The sequence below is a fragment of the Haliotis rubra genome, unplaced genomic scaffold (genome assembly GCF_003918875.1).
Source record: "Haliotis rubra isolate DU_JTF1 unplaced genomic scaffold, ASM391887v1 Scf13, whole genome shotgun sequence".
Classification (NCBI taxonomy): domain Eukaryota; kingdom Metazoa; phylum Mollusca; class Gastropoda; order Lepetellida; family Haliotidae; genus Haliotis; species Haliotis rubra.
The window spans coordinates 3,725,411-3,747,625 of NW_025765225.1; the positions used below are offsets into that span (position 1 = coordinate 3,725,411).

At 42.6% G+C, this 22,215-nt stretch overlaps 2 protein-coding genes across 2 annotated transcripts in view; one reads left to right on the forward strand and one right to left on the reverse strand.

Annotated features, from left to right (window-relative positions):
* Positions 1-22,215, forward strand: part of LOC124267186 (TATA-box-binding protein-like) — a 41,851-nt gene that overhangs the window by 11,055 nt on the left and 8,581 nt on the right. Inside the window, exons 8-11 of the mRNA XM_046702101.1 lie at positions 8,397-8,429; positions 8,865-8,918; positions 16,573-16,670; positions 21,769-21,829. Of these exons, the coding sequence (XP_046558057.1) occupies positions 8,397-8,429; positions 8,865-8,918; positions 16,573-16,670; positions 21,769-21,829 (246 nt within the window). The remainder of the gene's footprint in view (positions 1-8,396; positions 8,430-8,864; positions 8,919-16,572; positions 16,671-21,768; positions 21,830-22,215) is intronic.
* Positions 1,627-3,748, reverse strand: LOC124267185 (UPF0669 protein C6orf120 homolog). Its single transcript, XM_046702100.1, has 2 exons — positions 3,663-3,748; positions 1,627-2,844 (listed from the first exon to the last, which is right to left on the reverse strand). Exon 2 carries the CDS (start codon positions 2,800-2,802, stop codon positions 2,236-2,238), a length of 567 nt encoding a protein of 188 aa, XP_046558056.1. The 5' UTR covers positions 2,803-2,844; positions 3,663-3,748; the 3' UTR covers positions 1,627-2,235.

The window sequence follows — 22,215 nt, forward strand, 5'->3', positions numbered from 1 at the left end:
GACACTCAGTCTCAGACTTTTGTATCAAATTTTCTGATTATTCACTGGCTTTCTGACAAATATACCTCACATACAGTTCATAATTCTTGTATTTGGGGGGATTCAATGCACAACATACCACTAAGCACATGAAAATGATGACAGAGTCTAATCCCAGTACTTCAGAATGTTCTGTACTGTGTTCATGAATACTAATAGTCAAGTTTCCCATGTACCTGTGAAAGTATTGGCCTTGTAAAAACTGTATAGCCAGGGAAGACCGATGGCTTTGAAAGAATTTAATTCAACAACTACTGTTACTGCTCATTCTGAATCACCTTTACAAATTCACATTGTATACCTATCAGATTGTTAGATTTCCAGCAGCTACAGATATGAAGCAAGTTGTTAGTCTCAATATAATTAAATGAGCAGGGTTGCCTCTAGGCTGTGTCATTTATACACAACCCTTATCTTGCACTGCTACATTAGGAAAGTCCTACACAAATGGGACGGACAAAGTAATACAAAGAAACCACCTACACCAGCATGTCCTACCAAAGGTCTAGCTCTATACCACGTGAATCTGTGAAGATCTGGGTTGGTCTTAGGCTTGTCTTAATAGATGACTAACAGGATGAACTAGTCTGCCTCAGCTGATGTATGTCATAGCCTCCCACTTGTCTTGATCAATGCTTATGATGTCAATCACTAGATTGCCCTCTGCCTTAATATAGCTGAAATATTGCTGAGCACAGCAAACATACAAAGTCTGCATTATTGCTGTTTCCAGTGAGTCTAACAGCAGTGTAGACCCCCTCATATGTACTGGATGAGATTTCAGAATATCATAACCTTGTATTTTTCATTAAAACATTTCTTGCATTTGGGCTTATACCAGTATACTGTAGAAAAAGTGCTAGAAATAACAACATAACTTCCAATCAGACTTCTGGACAAAGTGAACTACCCATGTCATAAAAGCACAGACATCTGTTCATTTCATAAGCTTGATAGGTAATTGTAGGAGGGTATGGTTACAAGACGACTTGTTTTAGTAGTAGTCAGGGGGTCATAGCATTTAAACATCACAATAATGGGATGACATTGCTCTTAACGACATGGTCACAACACCTAGTCATTACACATGACAAAATTCAATTCATATATCTATCATATCATTGCAGCCACCATTACATGATTACATTATACAACTCAAACAAATTCAGTCTGTCTTAAATATGTTGTGGGAGGATAAACCCAAAAAGGCCATCATGTGTGATGTCTATACAAAGAAACTTACAATTTCAAGTGAGGTCCAAGGAATAATAATATGAATGAAGGCAGGGCTCCAGATAATTTTTCATGATCAGGAGTACTTACTCCTTATTTTTTCAATATAGGATTACTGGAAAACAATAAGAGTACATTTAGAGTACTGAATGGAATTTAATGGCGATCAGTAATCTTGTGTTTCGTTTCATATATGCACCACAACATTGCTACTCTAGCGTAAACAGGTCAGTAAACAATAAAACAATACTTTTTCAGATAAATACGTCTGTAAATGATTCTGAAACCGTAACACCATTGCTGTGGTTCGTATCTGCTACGTTTTTAAAATTGTTTCCTACCGTATCTTGCTTATTTTATATTCGTACATACGCCGATACGGCCCTTATCTGGAGCCCTGTGAAGGCCACTGTTAGTCACCATATTTAAGAACATTTGTAATTTCTAAATTTTAGAGACAATCTGTGGTAAACAATTTGCCCAATTGCCTTCCAAGTGACAGATAAATCATGACCTATATCCTAAAGTGAAAATATTTAAAGAATTACATAGTGGGTAGTCATATGATAACAAACGAAACTGTGATTACAAAGGGAACCATGGCCAAATCTATTGGTATTTGACTTGACATTTAAGTATAGAATAAAGGGCATGTGTTTCATTCCCATTTCTTGTTGAGGACTGGGAATGTGGCACCATCATCATCATGTATTCCTAGGGGCAATCCTGCAGTGATAGTAAATAAATGTTTACATTAATAAGCATGATTTGTCGACATTAACGTTACATAGTCATTGCAAAATAGTTGAATATCAAATCACTTAAATCTTCAAAACAGTCAGAGATACATTTTCACAAAATAAACTCATATTTTTATAAAATAATATTTTTCTGCTTAATAAACCATTATCGGTCTGACATGCAATTTCAGGCAACCATTGAAATAGTTTAGCATTCTGCCATTCACATTAGAACTTCCACAATGATTTTAAGAATGCCAACAAGTAAAGTCCACCATGGTGATTCCTCTTCTTCAACATCTTTTGGGAAGTGAGGGGGAACTCTCTTCTCGAAACTGTACTCTGAGCCATAATTGTCGCTAGCACCATCTGCATTCAGGTGTTCATATGAAATTTGCTCTTCATCAGACACTAGTAGGATTTCAAGCTTATATTGTGAGAGTTCGTATGACACATGCCCGTATATGGCAACCCCAACTGGGCGAGAGAAGTAATATGGAATCTCCACAACGTCAAGGCCACAAGTGACAGATTGAGCTTCATAATCATCGTAGGTTGGATTCAGCGTGAGATCAGAGACAAAAAGGTCAGCGTCACCTTGGATGCTCTCTAATTGAAGAATAATTGTACCGGGGCGGTTGAGGCGGTAGTAGGTATAGTTCTCTGCACCAATGTCGCTGTTGACAGTCTGAAGGAGGAGATGTGCGGAACATGATGTTACTGCCGCCGCACAACATAGGGCCAGAAGTAGTGCAGAGGGTCTGTTGAAACTGGGGTCACCAGAAGTCATCTAGGCAGGGTTGTGCGGATCATCACAGCCTCTTGCTCACATCTGGAACACCAATGTAGGCAATTGTTAGAATCTTACAATCAGAACTTGCAGGACTAGATGTGATGTTCTTACTGTTTGAGAAAGTGGAAAGAAAAAACACAAGCTGACACTTCATCTTGGTGCATTGGCGCAGGACTGTTTCCAAAAAGCAGGACTATTTCCAGCAAGAAACGAACTTGATCGTAAACTACTGGTCTTGATTAACATAATCTGTTTAGACAAAACTGACAATGTGCACATGTCCACACAACCACATGTTCCTGAATATCTGAAATATGGCAGTAAATCTCAATATAAGTTAAATAAGGGTCTCTGCTTGCATTTGCATGGTTTATATTTTTCACAGGGCTTGTAACGCTAAAAACTGGCGTCAAGGTATATATACTGTCACTGATGCTGAAGGGGTCGTTGTCGGCACAGGTACTATACAGATATTTATAACCAATAGGTATCTGAGAGTTGTAGTAAGCTACCCTAACACAAAGATCAGAAAAGGCACTCAAGATCAGTGAAGCAAAACCAACAGCCAGGCAAATAGTGCTATAAGCAGCGTTGTGTAAACTGCAACCTTGCCATACACATAGACAGTAACTCTGTCTCCTAAGTGAATGTCACTTGTAGCCTGTTCGAAAAAAATAAATAAAAAAACCCCACAATTGTCACTCCCTTTTCGCACACGTCCCACTCAGATAACGATTTGTCAAACAATGCCATGATTGTTTCAGAGTGAGGAATGAACTGTCATCTTAAGTACAAAGTCATGTTTATTTGGAGGCAGATATGCGCCTGACAATGCAACCATGACACTAAACTCCTACCTGCCTACAGCGGCATGAATATCAGCTTCTTTTAGGCTGCAGTCCGTCCAGCGTTGCAGAACTTCCGTGCGGTTTACGCACCAAATATTGTGAAAACGTCACTTCCGTTTTGTTTTAAACATTATCTTAACAACTAGTCAATATGTAATCGTTTTTTAACAATACTCAAACGTTGCTCATCAGTGAGTGACTCTTTTGATCTTTCTTTGGTATTACCGCTATAATGTATTTACAACATTGAAGAAGACGAACAGTTCGAGGGTGTGTTACCTAATGAAGTATAATTTGGAAATCTCTGAAATTGGATATTTGGGTCCGAAGTCTCGTCTAAATATGCACTGCAATAACAACCTGGTAGCAGATGCTGACGGTAAGAACAACAAACCCAACGATGGCTGCCACTAAACAATCTATATTGTACTTTTGTAAACATTGACACTTTAACATTCTTGTAAGACTAAGATGTTTGAGTGACAACGGGATATGCTGAGGCAATATAAGCTTTTCTTGTTTCGCTTTTTCATAAATTGCCTAATTAATATCTTAATATTAATTTATTTAACTCGGAAGTAATCATGTAATTGTATGCTACCATTTTTGTTTCATATCTCCAATATACTTTCAACATAGTAATTTATTTTGTATTACTAAATTGCGAAAATGTATTTATTCTTTGTGTCTGGTATTTGATCATGGGGCACACAGAGCGGTTTCATGTCCCGTTACCACGGATAAAGAAATGGAATTCATATTGTGTGGTTCCTTGAACTGTCAGCTTCTTAGTGCCCCACGGTTAATCAGTCATGACCCGACTTCAGTAACACCACCATCAATGTATAAACACATAAACAAGGAAACATCCACCCAGGTTGATGTGTCTGAACACCAAACAAGAACTACAAACAGTAGTGAATCGATGATGTGATACAGGTAATAGTTCTGCGTCATATCGACCAGTATATAGGTGACATATATCATTTAGGGTCATTATATTATGAAGCAATAAAAAAATCATGTCATTAATCATTTGTTGTCTTTAATTTTATATTTCCATTAATACATATAGTGAAGGGCTTTTGGTCATTATTCGAGGGGCTTTTGTCCTTTGGTTGAGGGGCTTTCGTACCAAGGGGCTTTTGTCGCGAGGTTTTTTTTTACCTAGACTGCAAGGAACAGATCAACGTAATGTATTATTATTACAAGACGCAAAATAATACCCGTAGACCACCAGCCAAACGAGTCAAGCAATGATCATCCTTCGAGGCTGAAAGTAGTGAAAAATGCAAGTCGGAATATTTCAACCTTGAATACACTTTCAGAGCTATATGATTGGATACATCGTGGTAAATGTCAAACCTTTCACCTTGGGCTGCGTGTCATGTACGACGGCGGAAGTTTTAAGGTACCTGATGAATGATGTGATTCTTCCGTGGGAGAGCGAATGGTGAGGTTTGGACCAGAATGGGATATATTTTATTGTACCCGTGTCAGGAATTGGGTCCGTGTCTTCGGCGTTACCAGCAAATGTTTTTAGCCACAAGACCAACACATCATCTACATACATTATACAAAAACTGTACGAAAGCTGTTTCATTTAATAAAGTTTAGTGTATTTCTGTTTAGACAGACACCATGTATTTCTGTTTAGACAGAGACCATAGGCGGTATATATGGTCTCTGGTTTAGGTGATATACTGCAAAGAATAATTCTAAGACTGCTTTTGGCAACGCTTTGGCCACAGAGCAGATTTTATCAGAAATGTACACTAGACAGTACATTTATATTTATTGCCTCAAAATAAAGAAAAATAATATAAATATAGAATGGATGTACGGTGCCGAATTTCCTTGATAAGATGTCGCCACGTGAACGTTCACGAAGGCTTTTGACAATTTTCTACCATTTTCGCGAGGTGAGGTTTTAATGCGGGGTCATTTTGGCTCTAACATTTAACAAACATATTTATCTAGTATGAACATAGTAAACTTTCAAACTTCAGTTTTGTCCAAATTTTATAATTTCAGACGGAGGACATATGTGCAAAGTAAACAGTTGACAAAATCCCAGGTCACAGGGGGACATACTTATTGACCATAGTTGTTAGGAATATTGTTACCTTTACATGTGTGAAACGTCATGAGTTTATGTGTATACAATTTGAAGCAATCACATGGCGAAACAGTTGTCATTTACAGACCAAAACAATAATACCGGCTAACAACCATGTACCAGACATGGCATGATGTGTTAAATGAAGTACAATGGACGCTCTAGATTTCCCACCTGTACCAAACTCGGACGAGCAGGGGCTGGTATGTCTGTTTCCTTTATCTTCTGTAAAGACTCGGTAATCTGACTCCCGCGAGCAGTTAACCAGTAGAAAGATTGGTGTTCATATCATTCGTCTTTATGCAGTTTGCCTATATTCTTTTATTTACTTCTTACCAAGATAACGGTGTTTTATCATGACGTTTTGGAGGAATGTGCAGTTTACAAAGAGAGTTAACTTCTAATCATGTTTTCTTTGTTGTAAAGTGTCCTACAGTGACCGGTAGAGATGCCAGTACTGATAAGAATCGTTGGTCGAAGAATTGCGGTGACCGTGGTGAAGATGCCTTCTTTAGGCATCTGTTCCGGTTGTCTACTGACAGTCAAATAGGGTTTTTAATTACAAGGGCACTATATACCACACTTGACTTATGCATATAGTCCATGAGACTTAGACACACACACTTGTATGCATTGGTTATTAGTTTGCACATAGTGCTATCAAGTTTCATTGCTCAGTGTCATTGGGATACAGGGGTTAGAGCATAAACGGCACCACAGCAGAACGGCACCAAATTTGTTTGGCGAAAATGGCACCATACATGGGCACAATGTGTTAAAACGGCTACTGACTTCTGGGCTAAAACGACACCATATATAAAACAAAGTATAACGTTGACTTATGTTTTATTTCATTTCATTATAACATTAGCAAGATTATATCAACATATGAGTCATTCTCAAAATCCGTGCATATTTATGTTATGTGTTTGTATCCGACAAACTTAAGTCAAAATCAAAACAAACAAAAATTATGGTAAACTAACTTATCCCAGATTATTCTACACTTTACAGTAACAAAATTAGGGAAAATATAATTTTATATTTATTTTAAACCACCCAATTTTACTCAATTTGCATGTGTCACAACTCCAGTGGCTGATGTGCAATTTGATTTTTTTTGTCTTTTTCATAAGCAATAAATATACAATTTCAAAACTCATTAGCCATGTTATATTGTAAAACTAGATATTTTGATATATATGTACATTAAATAAATATTATCTTTGGATTTTTTCTTTTCAAAATGATGTTACAAATTTCGTAACAGCAGTGACACAATTTCAGGAAATTTCTAATAAAAATAGTAAAAAATGAAACATCATTAAGCTTGCATAATTTATGTTATGTATATTCAGAACAAATATTATGTTATGTATACCCAAAATAGAAAAAAACTAACAAACAATTGGTTGTTGTTATTTGCTTTATTTAACGTCGCACGCACAACTAAGGTATTTCGGCGACGGTAGACAATGGGTACATTTGTGGGTCTTAAATACAATTTCATTTTGACACTGGGCGATTTCAGTTGAGTAAATGTACTTAAAACATCAAAGGTTGCGATGTTTTCACGCTAAATTGGGATGCCCTTTCCAATCACTGTCGGCACAGTAGATGTATTTACTATCGAAACATTCTGCAATCCGATTATCAGCTATGGGATGCCCATTTCCAATCACTGTCGGCACAGTAGATGTATTTGGTTTAAACATATTTTTGTTTCGTCAAAGAAACCTGGATAGGTAGGCGAACAAGCCTAGTGGCTTATATAAACGCCGCTCCAGTACATTGTTCCAATAGCTGGATGCATAATTGAAATAATTTGACAACAAAAGAAAATGCTGTGACAAAATAACAGATAAATGATTGGATAATAAATATGTTCGGATATGGTGTTGGTTATGCCTAGCAACGAACTGAGCAGCCGAAGAAAATCAAGTTATATATAGCTTGCCTTACATTGAATATATACGTAGATTTTATAATTACTGGAAGCGGTTACTTTTAGTAATGAACTGGTGTAATGAGTTCAGAATGTCACTATTAATTTGAGTTATTTAATGCGCTGTTACCGTATAAAGTAGTTTTCACTTCGTATACATGAATATAAAAATACATCCTTGTTCTTAAATTTTGAGAGTTCCGACATAATAGTAGATCTATTTACTATCTGAACATTCTGCAATCCGATTATCTTAAAACAAACTAGTTTTCCCAATAAGATTTTAGTTGGTGCCGTTTTCGCCATAAGATTTGTAGCCGTTTTCACCAAGTCGAGGTTCCATTATGTCCAAATGGTGCCTTTTCGCCAGGTGCCGTTTTGCTGTGGTGACGTTTTAGCCTGAACCCGGATACAGCAATGATATCAGTATGTGGTGTCTGAGTACAGCAATGAAACATGTTATCTTACCACTTGATCTGCACTTTAGACAGCAAAACACTTGAGAACCTATTATGGGAACCTCATGCTCACAGATTCTGGTGTCCCCTGCCGTGATATTGCTGGAATATTGCTAAAAGCGGCGAAAAACCCAACTCATTCACTCATGCTCACAGACAATGATTACATCACATCAGATTACTTCCGACCATGTTTACTAAATCTACTTGTTTTCATTCAGGACTGGGAATACATCATGCGGAGAGAGATGCAGGTAGGCTTCATGTCACATCTCATGCACATATATAGATCCTGTGGAGGGGGCACATCTTTTTGCATGACATTTATACAATAAGAAGTTGTATTGTTAGTCTTGTTTATGCAGCATGCTAAGTGTAATGTTCCAACACTATAACTACTAGAGTCTCAGTTGGTGATATACTTTCAACAAGGGGCGGTGGGGTAGCCTAGTGGTTACAGCGTTCACTTGTCACGCCGAAGACCCGGGTTCGAATCCCCACATGGGCACAATGTGTGAAGCCCATTTCTGGTGTCCCCCGCCGTGATATTGCTGGAATATTCCTCCACTCACTCACTTTTAACAATATTTCAGGACTCTCAACATATTGACAAATGAAAAACAAACAACAGTCATGTTGATATTCATTTCATGTGATGCTAGGTGATTGCTGGATTAATTTAATTTCAGGAGATAATCCCAGGCTTGTTTCTCGGTCCGTATGGTGCTGCTGCCAAGTCCAAGGTATAAACACCTGTCTGTCACGTATATACTGCCTCATGTTCAACATGAGGGGAGCCGTGAAGATCTGGGTTAGAATTAATCTTCAGCAACCCATGCTTGTCGTAAGAGGCGACTAGCTGGATCGGGTGGTCAGGCTCGCTGACTTGATTGACACATGTCATCGGTTCCCAATTGCGTAGATCGATGCTCATGCTGTTGATCACTGTATTGTCTGGTCCAGACATAATTATTTACAGACCGCCGCCATATAGCTGGAATATTGCTGAGCGCGGCGTAAAACTAAACTCACTCACTCAACATGAGGAGCACAGTTGCATTTCTGTTTTATTTCTGAGCTTGAATTTAAATTAGTAAACCAGTCATAAGTATGTAAATTATGTTGATAATAGGTCTCAGGTGAGAAGGCTGATTTGGAACTCAGATACTTTTACAGTCTCACAATACATTGTCACTACAACGCTCTCACACACACTCTCAATATTTTTCAATCAAGATCATTTCCAAGTTACACACGTGAGTGACTGTCTACTTGACTGTCACTCACATAATTTTGTGGCAGATTATGTGCAAAAATATTGCATTACACAAGTTAATGTTTGTTTTCCTATCAACCAAGTGAAAGAAAATTCTTGAACAAACAGGTATTGATGTATATTCTGTATTTTTAGTAAGTTTAGACCAACACCCCATTTTTACATCAGATTTGTAGGATACATGCAACACATGTACAGCTAACGTATATACAACCTACGTATGAAAAGCAGGAGGATTTATGACATTATATCATTTACATTATATGTTAGTATTTCAAAACCTTCTTGTGTTTGTCTTTGCTAGATGGGGTGGTGGGGTAGCCTAGTTGTTAAAGGGTTCGCCCATCACACCGAAGACCTGGGTTCGATTCCCCACATGGGTACAATGTGTGAAGCCCATTTCTGGTTTCCCCCGCTGTGATATTGCTGGAATATTGCTAAAAGCGGCGTAAAACCAAACTCAGTCACTCTTTGCTAGATTCCTGTAACATTGCTTTGTAACAGTGGTAATAGGAGTCAGGCACAGAACTACATTTCAACCAGAAAATATTACATTATGTGTATGAATAAATTGATATGGGCATCCATCTCCACGCAGTGTGGTGAGGGGTAGATCACTTGACACCAAAAGATCCCTAACATATATATTTTTAACTTACCTTACCATAGGTCTTATGCATATTACCTCAAGCTCCGCTTAAAGAGATCAGACAGTCGTTGATTCGCCATTCTATAGAACGGCCACCTCGTGTATCGACGAGTGTACAGGCAACGGAAGTGACGTGATCTCCCCTCCCGCGTAAGCGCGGTCCATCCAAAATCACTTTTACTTCAAGCGTCTTGCTTGTCAGACGTTTTTGTTTCACTAAGTTTTCAGACACTTACTAATAGATTTCAGATAATAAAGTTATTGGTATGTATGTTTTTCTATCTTATGTCTCTTCTCTGTGGGTGAAGAACATAATTTACAAGTAACTTCACTTACCTGGCTACCCTGCGGTTTATGTTTTTCACTCGGGCTTGGGGTGTGTCCCCCACGCCCGAAGTTTTTTTCCACGTGGCATGTTTGGGTGTTTTGATACCCCAGGGTTCTTCCACCTCTGTTTCATGCTTGTTTATTGTGTACCTCTCTTTCTTGCCTAAATTGTGTGTTTTTTCACGCTTTTTTCGCTCAGTGTGGGGGCAGCCATCTTGGTTGTTTACACGACTGTCCCAATTTACTTCTACGCGCCCATTCTTGTGGGAGGGGTGCTTCCATTTTTCGCCTGCAGGGGTTGTTTCTAGGTTTTTACGCTTCACATTTGTGTGTTACAGCTTTTTGTGTGCATGACCCGCAGTTTTGTTGCATCTGCAAGGTGCAGAAGTTCGCCAAGGACCCACACCCCTGGTGCCCAGACTGTGCGACTGTTGCTCTGTTCCATTGACGAGCGCTGTCACTTTTGTAATTCGCTGTCCGCCGCAGAGAGATTTCAAGGCCTACCTCAGCGCTTAAGAAGAAACGCTTGTCACAACGGAAGAGGAAAATGTCTTCCCCTGTTTCTTCTGTGGACTCCCCGGTCTTCTCCCCTCGTGACGGGTCGGACGCTTCTTCTCCTGTGATAGATCAGCCGCCCACCCTGCGCGCTTGCTGACGCCTGAAGCTGCCGCCTGACGCTTTGTTGACTCTATCCCACCCGGACGCTTTGTCGTGATCCGAGGTTCAGAAGTTGCTTCGACGCCCCTTTGCCGGCAGCTGCCGGAGCCTGCTAGCACCGCTCCAGCGCCGCTGCTCAGCTTTGTCCCTCGCTACCGACGCCTGTGGCACTTGATTCTCCAGTTGCTGACTTGTTGCTTCAACCAACGCCGATGTTTCACGCCGACGCCATGCGGACGCCGGGCGCTTATGCCGACGCCCGACGCCGACGCCCATGCCGACGACGCCAGCGCCAGCGCCTAACTCCGACACCTTTGGCAGACTACCGTATCCCCAGGAAGGCTACAGTGTTCCAGAGAGGAGAACCTACAACGCCAGTTAATGGAAGAGCTGCCTCGACGCCAGGACGCCGAAGCCGCTCCCATCGCTCTCGACGATCTCGCTCCAGGTCTCCCTCGCAGCATCATCGGTCTAGGAGTCCTCGCCTTAGTTCGATACTTTTCGCCGCCGCCGGTCTGACTCAAGGTCTCGCCTCCCGTGACGCTCCAAGGATAGGGAGAGGCGCCACGGTCACCGATGCGCGGTAGGCGATACCGCCGGGTCCCGCTTCAAGGTCACCTCCTGTTCGCCGCCAGCGACGCCCACGCCTCCGGACAGTTACTTTGAGTGCTGCTTCAGTTGTCATCGGTAGCGCCCAACCAAGCCTGCTGCTTCGGTCAACGATTTATTGTTTTCTACCGTGGTCCTGGGAGGACACTGAGGAGGAGCTTATTTTTCTCCCGGATTATAATGAGGAAATGTTGCAAGAGGATGATGATGATGGGGCACCTACCTCCTCTCTCTGCTGTGTTCGACTGGATTGCCGACAGACTGTCGGATTGTCCTTCTTCCTCTTCAGGTTCGGCCGACCGGCTATTCGGTCTTCTCCGAGTTACTCCTCCCGCTCACCCGATGGTGGTCGATGCTGTGGCTTCTTTGGACGCTTTGATTTTGCTACTTTGTCTCAATACCACGATAAAGGCTCCTAAGTCACGCGAAAGGGGACTACAAGATTCATAGTTTGATTTTGCCGATGGAGGCGCTGCTCATGACGAAGTCCCTCAAGCGCTTTATCGGCTTCCCACAGGCATCCTGCACCGAGTGCAGGACTCCAAGATGTTGGCCATTGATGCAGAACTCGCCGATGTTGAAGCCGGTATCAGCGCTATTCCCGCAACTTCGGGCTGCTGCTGGGATCTGACGGAAGACAACACGCCAAGGTTAGAACATCTTACCACCCTGTTTCAATGGCAGGGCAAGGTGTTGCATGATTTGCTGGCGACCTCCGGCGTGCTCTGGCCATGACAACGGTTGTTCGGGATGGATGGGTTTCTGGAGCCCTGTTCTTGGCAGGAAGAGTTTAAAAGGAAACTGTTAAGAGCCCCTTTATGCCTCGCTTCCTCTTTAATGACGGCATCTCGGAGGTGTATAAGGAACACGCAGAGCTTACCAATACGGAGGTTTCTTTGTCTACGCTCAAGCTTTGAGTTCGGCCTTTCGTGGCAGATCATCTGCAAGTGGGTAGAGGGAAGCGCCAAGCATGCCCCGAAGAGACTCCGCCTCGACGATTTCTGGCAGAGGACGTGGCCGTGGCAGATCCCAACCTGTTTTTCAGCCGCCAGCAGGATCGCCCCCGACCCCCTTCGACGCCTCGCAGGTAGGGGTAGAGGCGCTTTCTACTTCGGGTCGCTGAAGTTGCGACTCAACACGACTGGGGACCTCCCCCCCCAGTCGCGGCCGGGTTCGCCCTACTCCAGTAGGCGGAGACTGGGGATCTTCTGGCCCAATTGACAATCCTGGAAGACCCGCTTATCACCAACATTCTCAGGACCGTTACAAGCTGCCAATCGCCGTCGCCGCTTCTGACTTCAACGCCCCAGTCACGCGGTGTATGCTCCAGACCAACAGTTACTGCTAGCAGACAGCATCCACACTCTGTTACGCAAACAAGTTATAGAGACAGTGCTAGACCCCCGACAGTCCCCGGGTTCTACTCACCAATCTTCCTGGTTCCTAAGAAGGACTCAGGGAAACTACGATGATTCACAACATGGCAGTTTTCAACCACCTTTATCTTTCGGAACCGCCTCACTTCCGCGATGGTGTCCCTGAACAGCTACGAGCCAAGCTTTGCTTCAGGGTCTGGTTGGCCAGCCTCGACCTTCAGGATGCCTACCTGCATGTGCCCATTTACCACCGCCACAGAAAGTACCTGAGGTTCTTTTTCAACGGGTCCCACTACCAGTGGAAAGTGCTTCCATTTGGAATTTCCACGGCCCCGCATGTGGCTTTTACTCGGATTACCTCACATCAACCGTTCCTCCATCTCAGGGCATCGACTTCTGACCCCTTATATAGACGACTGTCTCATGAACCACTCGACCTCAGTTGCTTCGCAAACAGATGCACTTTGCCATTCATCTCTTGCAGCAACTGGGATGGATTATCAACATAGACAAATCCCACCTGGAGCCGCCCCAGGAACTGACGTTTATAGGAGGCCTCTTCCTGACACATTGCGCATCTTTTGTCAGGATTCCGCTAGATCGCTGGAGAAAGATTGTCAGTTTCGGCCAACCGAGGTCTATCCCAGCCGCCGTGCTCAGGGAGTGGCAGTCCTCTTAGGTCTCCCTCACCTCAGCCCAGGACTTGACGCCAGAGGTCGCTTTGATGCTTCTCGCCGCTACAGCTTCCTGTTGCCTTACATCCAGGCGACTAATTCTTCAGATGAGGTTCCTTTGCCCCTGCATCTCCACGCTTTACCGCTGGTGGACTGTCGAGTCGAACGCCTGGCGCAGGAGTCTCCTTGACAGAGTTTGTTCACGCATCACTAACTGTTCGTGATGCCTCTCTTCAAGTTGGGGTGCTCACCTCAACGACGACCAGACCACCTTGGGCTGTGGTCAGGCACCGAAGCTAGATGGCACATCAACAACTTGAGCTGCAAGCAGTCATTTTAGCGGTTCGACACTGGCCTCTCTGTTGCGGAACACCAGGGCCCTGATAGCGCCGGACAATTCCACGGTGGTGTGGTTGATTCACAATCAGGGAACCACCAGGTCCAAACAGTTGTTGGAGCAGACGCTCCAGCTGGCCAGTCTCCTCGGACGACAATGGCATCAGCGCCAGAGCCCGGCCACATCCCAGGGTGCAAGAACGCTTTTGGCAGACGCCTCTCAAGGCCGGGCAAACCGCCTCCAACAGAGTAGATGCTAAGCATCCAGAAGCTGCTTCAAACTTCTTTTGTCACAGTCACGGCCGCCTCTGATCGACCTGTTTTGCATACTCGCCAACACACAGCTGCCGCTTGTAATGCGGTCTCCGATTCCAGATCCAGCTGCATGGCATACGGTCGACGCCATGTCCTTGTCGTGGAGGGTCTGACGCTTACGCCTTTCCACCACCAGTTCTGTTGCCAGCGGTAATAGCAAAGGTCAAGCTGACAGAGACGCATTCGCCTGCTTTTGGTCGCGCTTCTGGTGGCCAGCCAGAACCTGGTTCCCAGATCGCGCTCGCTCGCCGAAGAAGTCCGCAACAGTTACCAGACTGGCCTCACCTGCTCAGGCATCCCCACAGTCGACAGTGGTATCCCGATCCCGACTCGGTTTCATCTCCAGCGGTTGGATCATCTGCAAAGGCGCTTGAAGGCCAAGGGCTCCACGGGTGTGTTGCTAAGTTATTGCTCGTGCTTCATCGAAGTCTCCACAAGATCACTCTATGATGATAAGTGGGTTTCTTTTTGAGAAGTTTTGTGCACAGAAGTCCAAGGTCCCGCTGGAAGGCTTCTCCTCAGTTTATAGCAGAGTTCCTTCTCTTCTTCGAAGTCCGGGCGCCTCAAGGGCAACACTATAGGAACTTATTTATCGGCTCTTTAACTCCGCTTGGCGTCAAGTGAGACAAAAGATTTCCAAGGTGCCAGAACTCATCGCCGCCCTCAAGCGTTTAAGCTGGAGGACCAGAAGGCAAAGCTCCGCCCCTCGGGCTTGGGACCTCAACTGCCGTTTCGGCCATCTGAGAGGTCCCTGCCTTATGAGCCCCTGGACACGGCTTCTTTTGAGAACCCTCTCCAGGAAGACAGCCTTCTCTTGGCCCTGGCCACAGCAGCTAGGGGGTTAGTGAGATCCACGCATTGGATGTCACCAGGGGCGCTTTGGAGCAGTCACTGCATGGTCTTGTTCATCTCGGACTGCTTTGGGATTTCGTGGGCCAAGAACCAGCTGCCGGGACAACCGGATAGGATCTTTCTCCATCCCTCCTTTGTCTTCCATTCTAGGACTCCTCAATGACGCTGAGGAACAGCTGCTTTGTCCCGTGAGGGCACTTAAGATTTATATTGCCAAGTCATCTTCCAGGAGGCAGTCTCAGAAGAGACTGTTCATCCCGTTGTCTTCTGTGGCCAAAGGTGAAGTTAATAAGAATCACGCTTTCGCGCTCTGGCCTGCATCACTATCCTGACCGCCACGACGCGCAAGATCTGCCTCATCCTACAGCCAATAATCCGGGCATGAGATTAGGGGTTTGGCATCCACCATGGCTCTCCACAGAAACTGCAACTGCTCCAGCCATCATGGAGGGTTGTTTTGGAAGTCCTCTACTGTCTTAAGCTAGTCATTACTCATGGATTTGGCCGAGGACGATGGAAGGTCTTCAATCGCTTTGTCCACTGGTGGTTGCTCAGCAACTCACCCGCCTCTACAAGCCCATTAGGTAACTACTTCTTACCTTCTGGTCTTCAGGTTAACTTACACTTTGGGTGTATTTGTTTTCCTTAGGGTTGCCTTTAGTTACTATCTGTCTCCTGTTCCAGGCCTCCTGCGACAGTCTGGCGCATTCAGTAGTTTCTTCTGGTTTTCCCTTGGCATGTGGGTTTTTCGTGGGACGGTCCTCTGGAGCCCCGACAATCACGGCCCTACTGTCGTAATCCATATGCATAAGACCTATGGTAAGGTAAGTTAAAAATTTATTAAAATCTAAATATTTTAGATATTTAAATACTTACCTTACCATAGGGCGTAACCCTCCCAGCAGCTGGATGCCCTCCCCTCTGGGCTCTTCGGACCTGGTCAGTAAAAAGTGATTTTGATGGACGGCTGCTATGCGGGAGGGAGATCACGCCACTCAAGGTTGCCTGTACACCTTTCGTCGATACACCAGGTGGCCGTTCTATAGAATGGCTTGAATCAACCACTGTCTGATCTCTTTAAGCAGAGCTTGAGGTAATATGCATAAGACCTATGGTAAGGTAAGTATTTAAATATCTAAAATATTTAGATTTTAATAATATTTTCATTTTTTCAATTTGAATTCATTATGATTAAGTCATATATTGTAGATATTTTTGGGCATGAACTTGTTTTAAATATTTGACATGGGAATAATGCCAGTGTTGCTTTATGACGAAAATATGTAAGGTGTTGCCTAATGGTAGACCTGCCTGCTTCACTTTCAGTTTCCCCTGCTCCAAGGCCTGGGGATAACACACATTGTGTGCATCAGGCAGACCAACGAAGCTCGCTTCATCAAGCCCAACTTCCCAGACCATATGAGGTGCGTGTCCTTTGATTTACTGCTATGCCTTCTTGTTACACATGGACACTTTCTTGTGAGTGAGTGTATGTCATGGTGGCTTGTAGATAATGAAATCTGGGTCAGTCAGACTGGTGATTGACAGCATGAGTGACAACCCAGGCCAACTTAGTGTTTTCACCACCCGATTATTGTCACAAGCATTATTTTCTGATTCCAGACATACTAAGTGAAAGGTGAAAGTGATTTGGAATATATTTAGTGATTTATCATGAAATGTAAAACAAAAGTCCAGATTGGCAGTTTACTTTAAAGTTCCCCAAAACATGGTGCTTATCATGTTTGTGGTGGTAACTCCTAGTGGTGGTCTGATTAATTGAAATAATCGAAGATTGGTCGCAGTGACTAAACGACCAAGCAATCGAACATGTTTTCTCATAATCGAATGCAACCAATCTTGGAACACTTGTTTGCATCAACAATATTTTTCACAAGGTTGCTTATGTCTGTGTCATTAAATTTACATTTCATAAGCACATGCTCGTTCCAAGTCATGATTGAATATATCTTAAAGAATTCCGGAAATCTGTGTTCTTAACATACTAACAATTCTTTTAAATATGTAAAATTTGCAAATGGATTTTGTTTAATTTTCAAAAAAACAAACAAATTACTAGAGTCAGTACTCCGAATACCGTACACGTTTGGCCACCGGTATCCCTTGAATCGCTTCCTACACAAATACTACGTCATGGCGCATGCTGTTTAAAAGGTTGTCCAATCATCTTGCCTGCCCAGTAAACCGGTTGTGCATTCCGTTTTCCGTTTTAACCATGCGTTTAGTCAAAGGAAGCTACCCTTGGTCATTTAAATTCGTACAGAGTGACTTTAATACCGTACGCTATTTCTTCCAATATCGTACATGTATTGTAATTCCGTACACTATCTGAAAGACACTTCCGCTGCTGTTAGTTCTTTAGACAATTTCTATTTACTGGCTAATTATAAATTCGGAATAATGAACGGGGGTACCTCCGGTTCAAAAACTATATTCATATACACTCCTTCATTCCAAATTATTAGGGCAGCATTTTTATATTTTGCGTTTCTCATCGCCCGACCGACCCTTCTGATTTTATTGCCCCCTAAAACAAAACAACCCAAAAAACAAAATAAAAAATGAAATAAACCAACAATGAAAATAAATTTCATTTTTTTCATTCCGAAAAGTGAGTGAGTTTAGTTGTACGCCGCACTTAGCAATATTCCAGCAATATGGCGGCAATTTCAAAGAACGCGAGAAATTGTAATAAGAATTACAATTAAATGAAAATCAAGAACATTATTCAGATAAATTTGTCTTTATTATGTTTGTTCTTTTCGGGTTTCTGAACTTGGTGGCTACACATACAAAAATGATGCCCTTACTAGACTGTAATGGACTTGAGTTGATGAATGTCGAGTGTTGTGATCAACATTAGCTAATCTTGAAAATACATATTTCTCGCTCACTTGTAAAGATTTATTTATCACTTGATCATTTGTGATAAATAATCACAAGTGTATTTCTAAAAACATTTGAAAACAGGAACACAGGAAATGCATAGGCCTATACATCAAGTTCTACCACACCAATAAACTAGAAATTGGGGGTGGGGGGGACATCCTTCCTGACGTATTCCGTGGGAAAATTTGAATTGCAGTGACGTAGTAACAGAGCATCACCGTCATCAACGGTTTGAGGTGGAATCAGCGTGTCATTTGAATGTAATAGTGTGAACTTTGAACACATCGGATAACTGAAGCATGGGAGTAGAAATTTCACCGGGCATCACTTCTCGTGCGGTCGGTCTCTGTCTTATGTCGCTAAAATCAAGACATCCTGAAAAGCATTGCAGAAGGTAAGAGTTTAAACATATCCGTTATAATACAAGATGGGCAATTAGAGTTTTGGTAAGTGCCGTTAATATGAAGACAGGATTTTTTGTGCAATACTAGTTGTGGGCGGAGCTCCCATTGTTATGCAATAGAGCGCTTTTCCCCACAACCGCGTTTTAACTAACGAGTACCATTACGTGACATCCACGGGACTGCCACCAAGCGTGGTACAACGCCTGTTAAAATTGAGGAAACAGCCACAAAACCAATTTAGAATCATACTGAATCAAACTTGGCACCACGATGTGATAACATATAAATGAGGCCACCTATCAGGAACTTTTTTTATCTCCACTTATCAATATGCTGTGTTTATCAACTTGTTGACTGAGTGTCATAATCAGCTTATGTAGGTAGTATGACGATGTCAATGATATTTTCTGTTGGCAACAATGAATGCAAATAATTTGGCACACAATAACTAAATGTTGCTTAAAAATTGTATTCATAATGCTAGTAAAAGAATGTCCAAAACAATAGATAAATCTGGAATGGCATTACATGATAAATAGTTTATTATCCTCTTAGCCTAGGTTTCCGAAACGTACAAGTTATGGGCAATAAGCATGCAAGTGTCCAATGGTGTTTGCGAAACGGAGACACACTTCGCAAAACAAACTGTATTTCGTAAACCAAACACACATCATTCCCTCCAGCACATACGCTTGTCGGATAGGTGTTTAACCGCTCATAAGTTATGGCTGGGGTGGGTGTTTGATGATTTTATGGAGAAGCCTGTACAATTTGATTCCTCCCCTAATTATTTTGTAAATGTACGTGAACCCCAGCATGTTATGTTCAAAATCAATGCCACCCCCATAATTCTAAGCATATTTTTGTAATATTTTGTGTACAAAATTGCTGATCCCCCTAGTGCATGTGTACAAAATTGATGCCCCCCCAAATCATATCTCTCACACACACAACACAACACACACACAATCACAAACAATGGTCCCAAATAACAAATCTTGTTTAGGTATTTACAACATTAGATTTGGAAGCTGACTTGCCACCCTTCTGCCGAGATTGCCTGGCTTCCAGACGCGCTTGTTTTTCTCTTCTAGTTTTTCTTTCTCATCTCTTTTTCTACCTTTTATCTTAATGATCTCATCGCTCGTGAGTATGCGGTGGGAAGTCAGCTACCGTGGATTTGATTTCGAACTTTGCTTCATTACAGGAGCTGGAAGGGAAAACTGGGACTTGATAGCGTCCATTGCAGCAGCCTCGGAGACTGTAGCCATTTCAACAACTAAGTTGCCGGATTCATCAAAAGAACAGAGTGTCACCTGTCAAAACAGACAAAATGAAGTCAGTGTCAGACGGGAGAGATGCGCCCTCTGGTAACACTGCTTCAGATGTAGATGGAACCACTGATGTCCCAGCTATTGGTGTAGCAGACACTCCGGCATCAGGTGTAACAGTATCAGAAGTCGCCGGATTGTCTGCTTCAGCAACAACAGGAACATCAGCAACTCCCCCTTCTCCAGATGAATCCAAGCTGACGTCAAATGGTTTGCAGCATTTATGCATGCCAATACCGTGTCATTATCACGTGTGTTTCCCACACGCCCGGGAACGTTTTTAATGCCGACATCAGCCATAACTTTAGTTGGTTTATGTGGCAGCGGAACACTTGTTTCGTCGATGTTCCAAATTACGTGTGGTTTATCTAACCCTAGACGGTAGACAAGTTTCTCAAGTTCATCAAAGTAATTTTTAGTCACTGATGGATTGAGCATTCTTGCTCTGACTGTGGTGAGAGGTACGGGCGATCTTAAATGTATGTCGGGGTGGCGCTTAAAAAATCCAGCGATCCACCCTTTACCGGACACGCCATTCTTGAAGGGGGTCTTCAGCTTAAGCGTCCCACATATACGTGCACCCTTTAGGACAAGCTGGCGACGGGTTGCAGCCTTTATTTTGTCGGCAATCTCTTCAACTGCCTCCGTCAGTACTCATGGGAAGCCAAGACTCCCTCCCTCGGATATTCCCCAAAAATGATCGCTAATGGTCATGACGGGTACTTTAAAACATTTCTATGCAGTTCGAAATGACAGAGACCCTGCCCCGTAACCGTGGCAACTGCACTCCCAAGGGCCTGCTTTGTGTATTTTTCTATTATATGTCTATTATAATTTTACATTTATGTATTTGTTGTTACAACATTCGTGGATGTTTTATAAAATATGTACAGTTACTCTGTATGCATTCTTTGTGTTGTCATTTCACATTAAGGCTGTGCTACAGTAGTGAGTGAGTATGGTTTGACGCTGCTTAAAGGAGTGATAACCGGTTAAAAAACCCTCAAGGTAGCACAGGCTAATATCAACGATAAATACTTTTCTTACAATAAGCGTCTCCCTGCAATAAGTAAGAAATGGACTTCAACAACGGCCATATACACTTATATTATTCTATTATATGTCTATATGTAATATTCACTGTTTATCAGTGCCTATGCAAATGTTTGATATGAGTAAATATGACATGGGAAAAAATAAAATGTCACTGTACGAAATAAGGAGCATAGCCAAAAATATAATAATTTGGGCATCAAATATCGTACGCCTCATTCTGTGTTACTTTTAAAAGTAACCTGTACGAAACCGGTCACTGTGTTTGAAGATTACATTTCTGGACAGCTCAAATACATTATTTCAGGTTTTCGTGCCGTGAGTGATGTTTGAATTTCACGCTTTTAGGTGTAGCGCGTAGAGAGTCTCGGATAGTGACCTTGACGTCAACCCGACAAGAAGTGGAGAGAGTGGCTATTGCGCAAGTGCACAACGTGATAACCAATCGTATCTCGAAGAGAAAGCGCATGACAAATACACACGATAGCTAAAAATAGAGTTGGGAATTACCTCATTTCAAGCGACAACGGTAAGGCGATACCACACGCAAACATAATAAGCTATTGCGCACAAATCAAAGTGTACGGAACTTAGGAGCCTGTACGGTATTCGGAGTACTGACTCTACATGTTTTTTCTTTATTTTTTACAAAGACAACAGGAACATTTGATAAATGACGCTAACCAATTATTTTCGATGATTGATCGGTTGTAATGGACCAATCATCAATTATGAGGTTTTAACCAATTCCCAACACTAGTAACTCCTTGGTTGTCAAATGACATTGCTTGTACTGTATGTGTCATGTGGCCGGTCTGTTCCAGGTATCTTGTGTTGGACATTGCAGACACAGTAACAGAGAATATCATCTGCCATTTTGGAAAGGTATGCATTTAACTGTGCCAGACAAGTCATAATCAGGCTTCACATAACCTGTGTATTTACTGGACATGTTCAGCTCAGTGATTTAGAGTGCCATAGTTAGTTGTGTCGAGTTATTTCCCTGAATGTTGCCAGCATCTGCAGATCATGGGATTTCATCTCAGATTGGTTCCTAGCTTTTCTAGTTGTTTGTTGGCACCATACCTGTACCCACCATTACCTTGCACTTTCTTCATTAAGTTGACATCCAAGGGTGTAATCCTGATAATGTAACTCCATACTGTGCAACCTAATTGGACCACCCACTGCCTGCTGCCAGTCCTCAGTACTCTGATGCTGGGCAGTGGGGTAGCCTAATGGTTAAAGTGTTCGCTAGTCACGCCCAACAC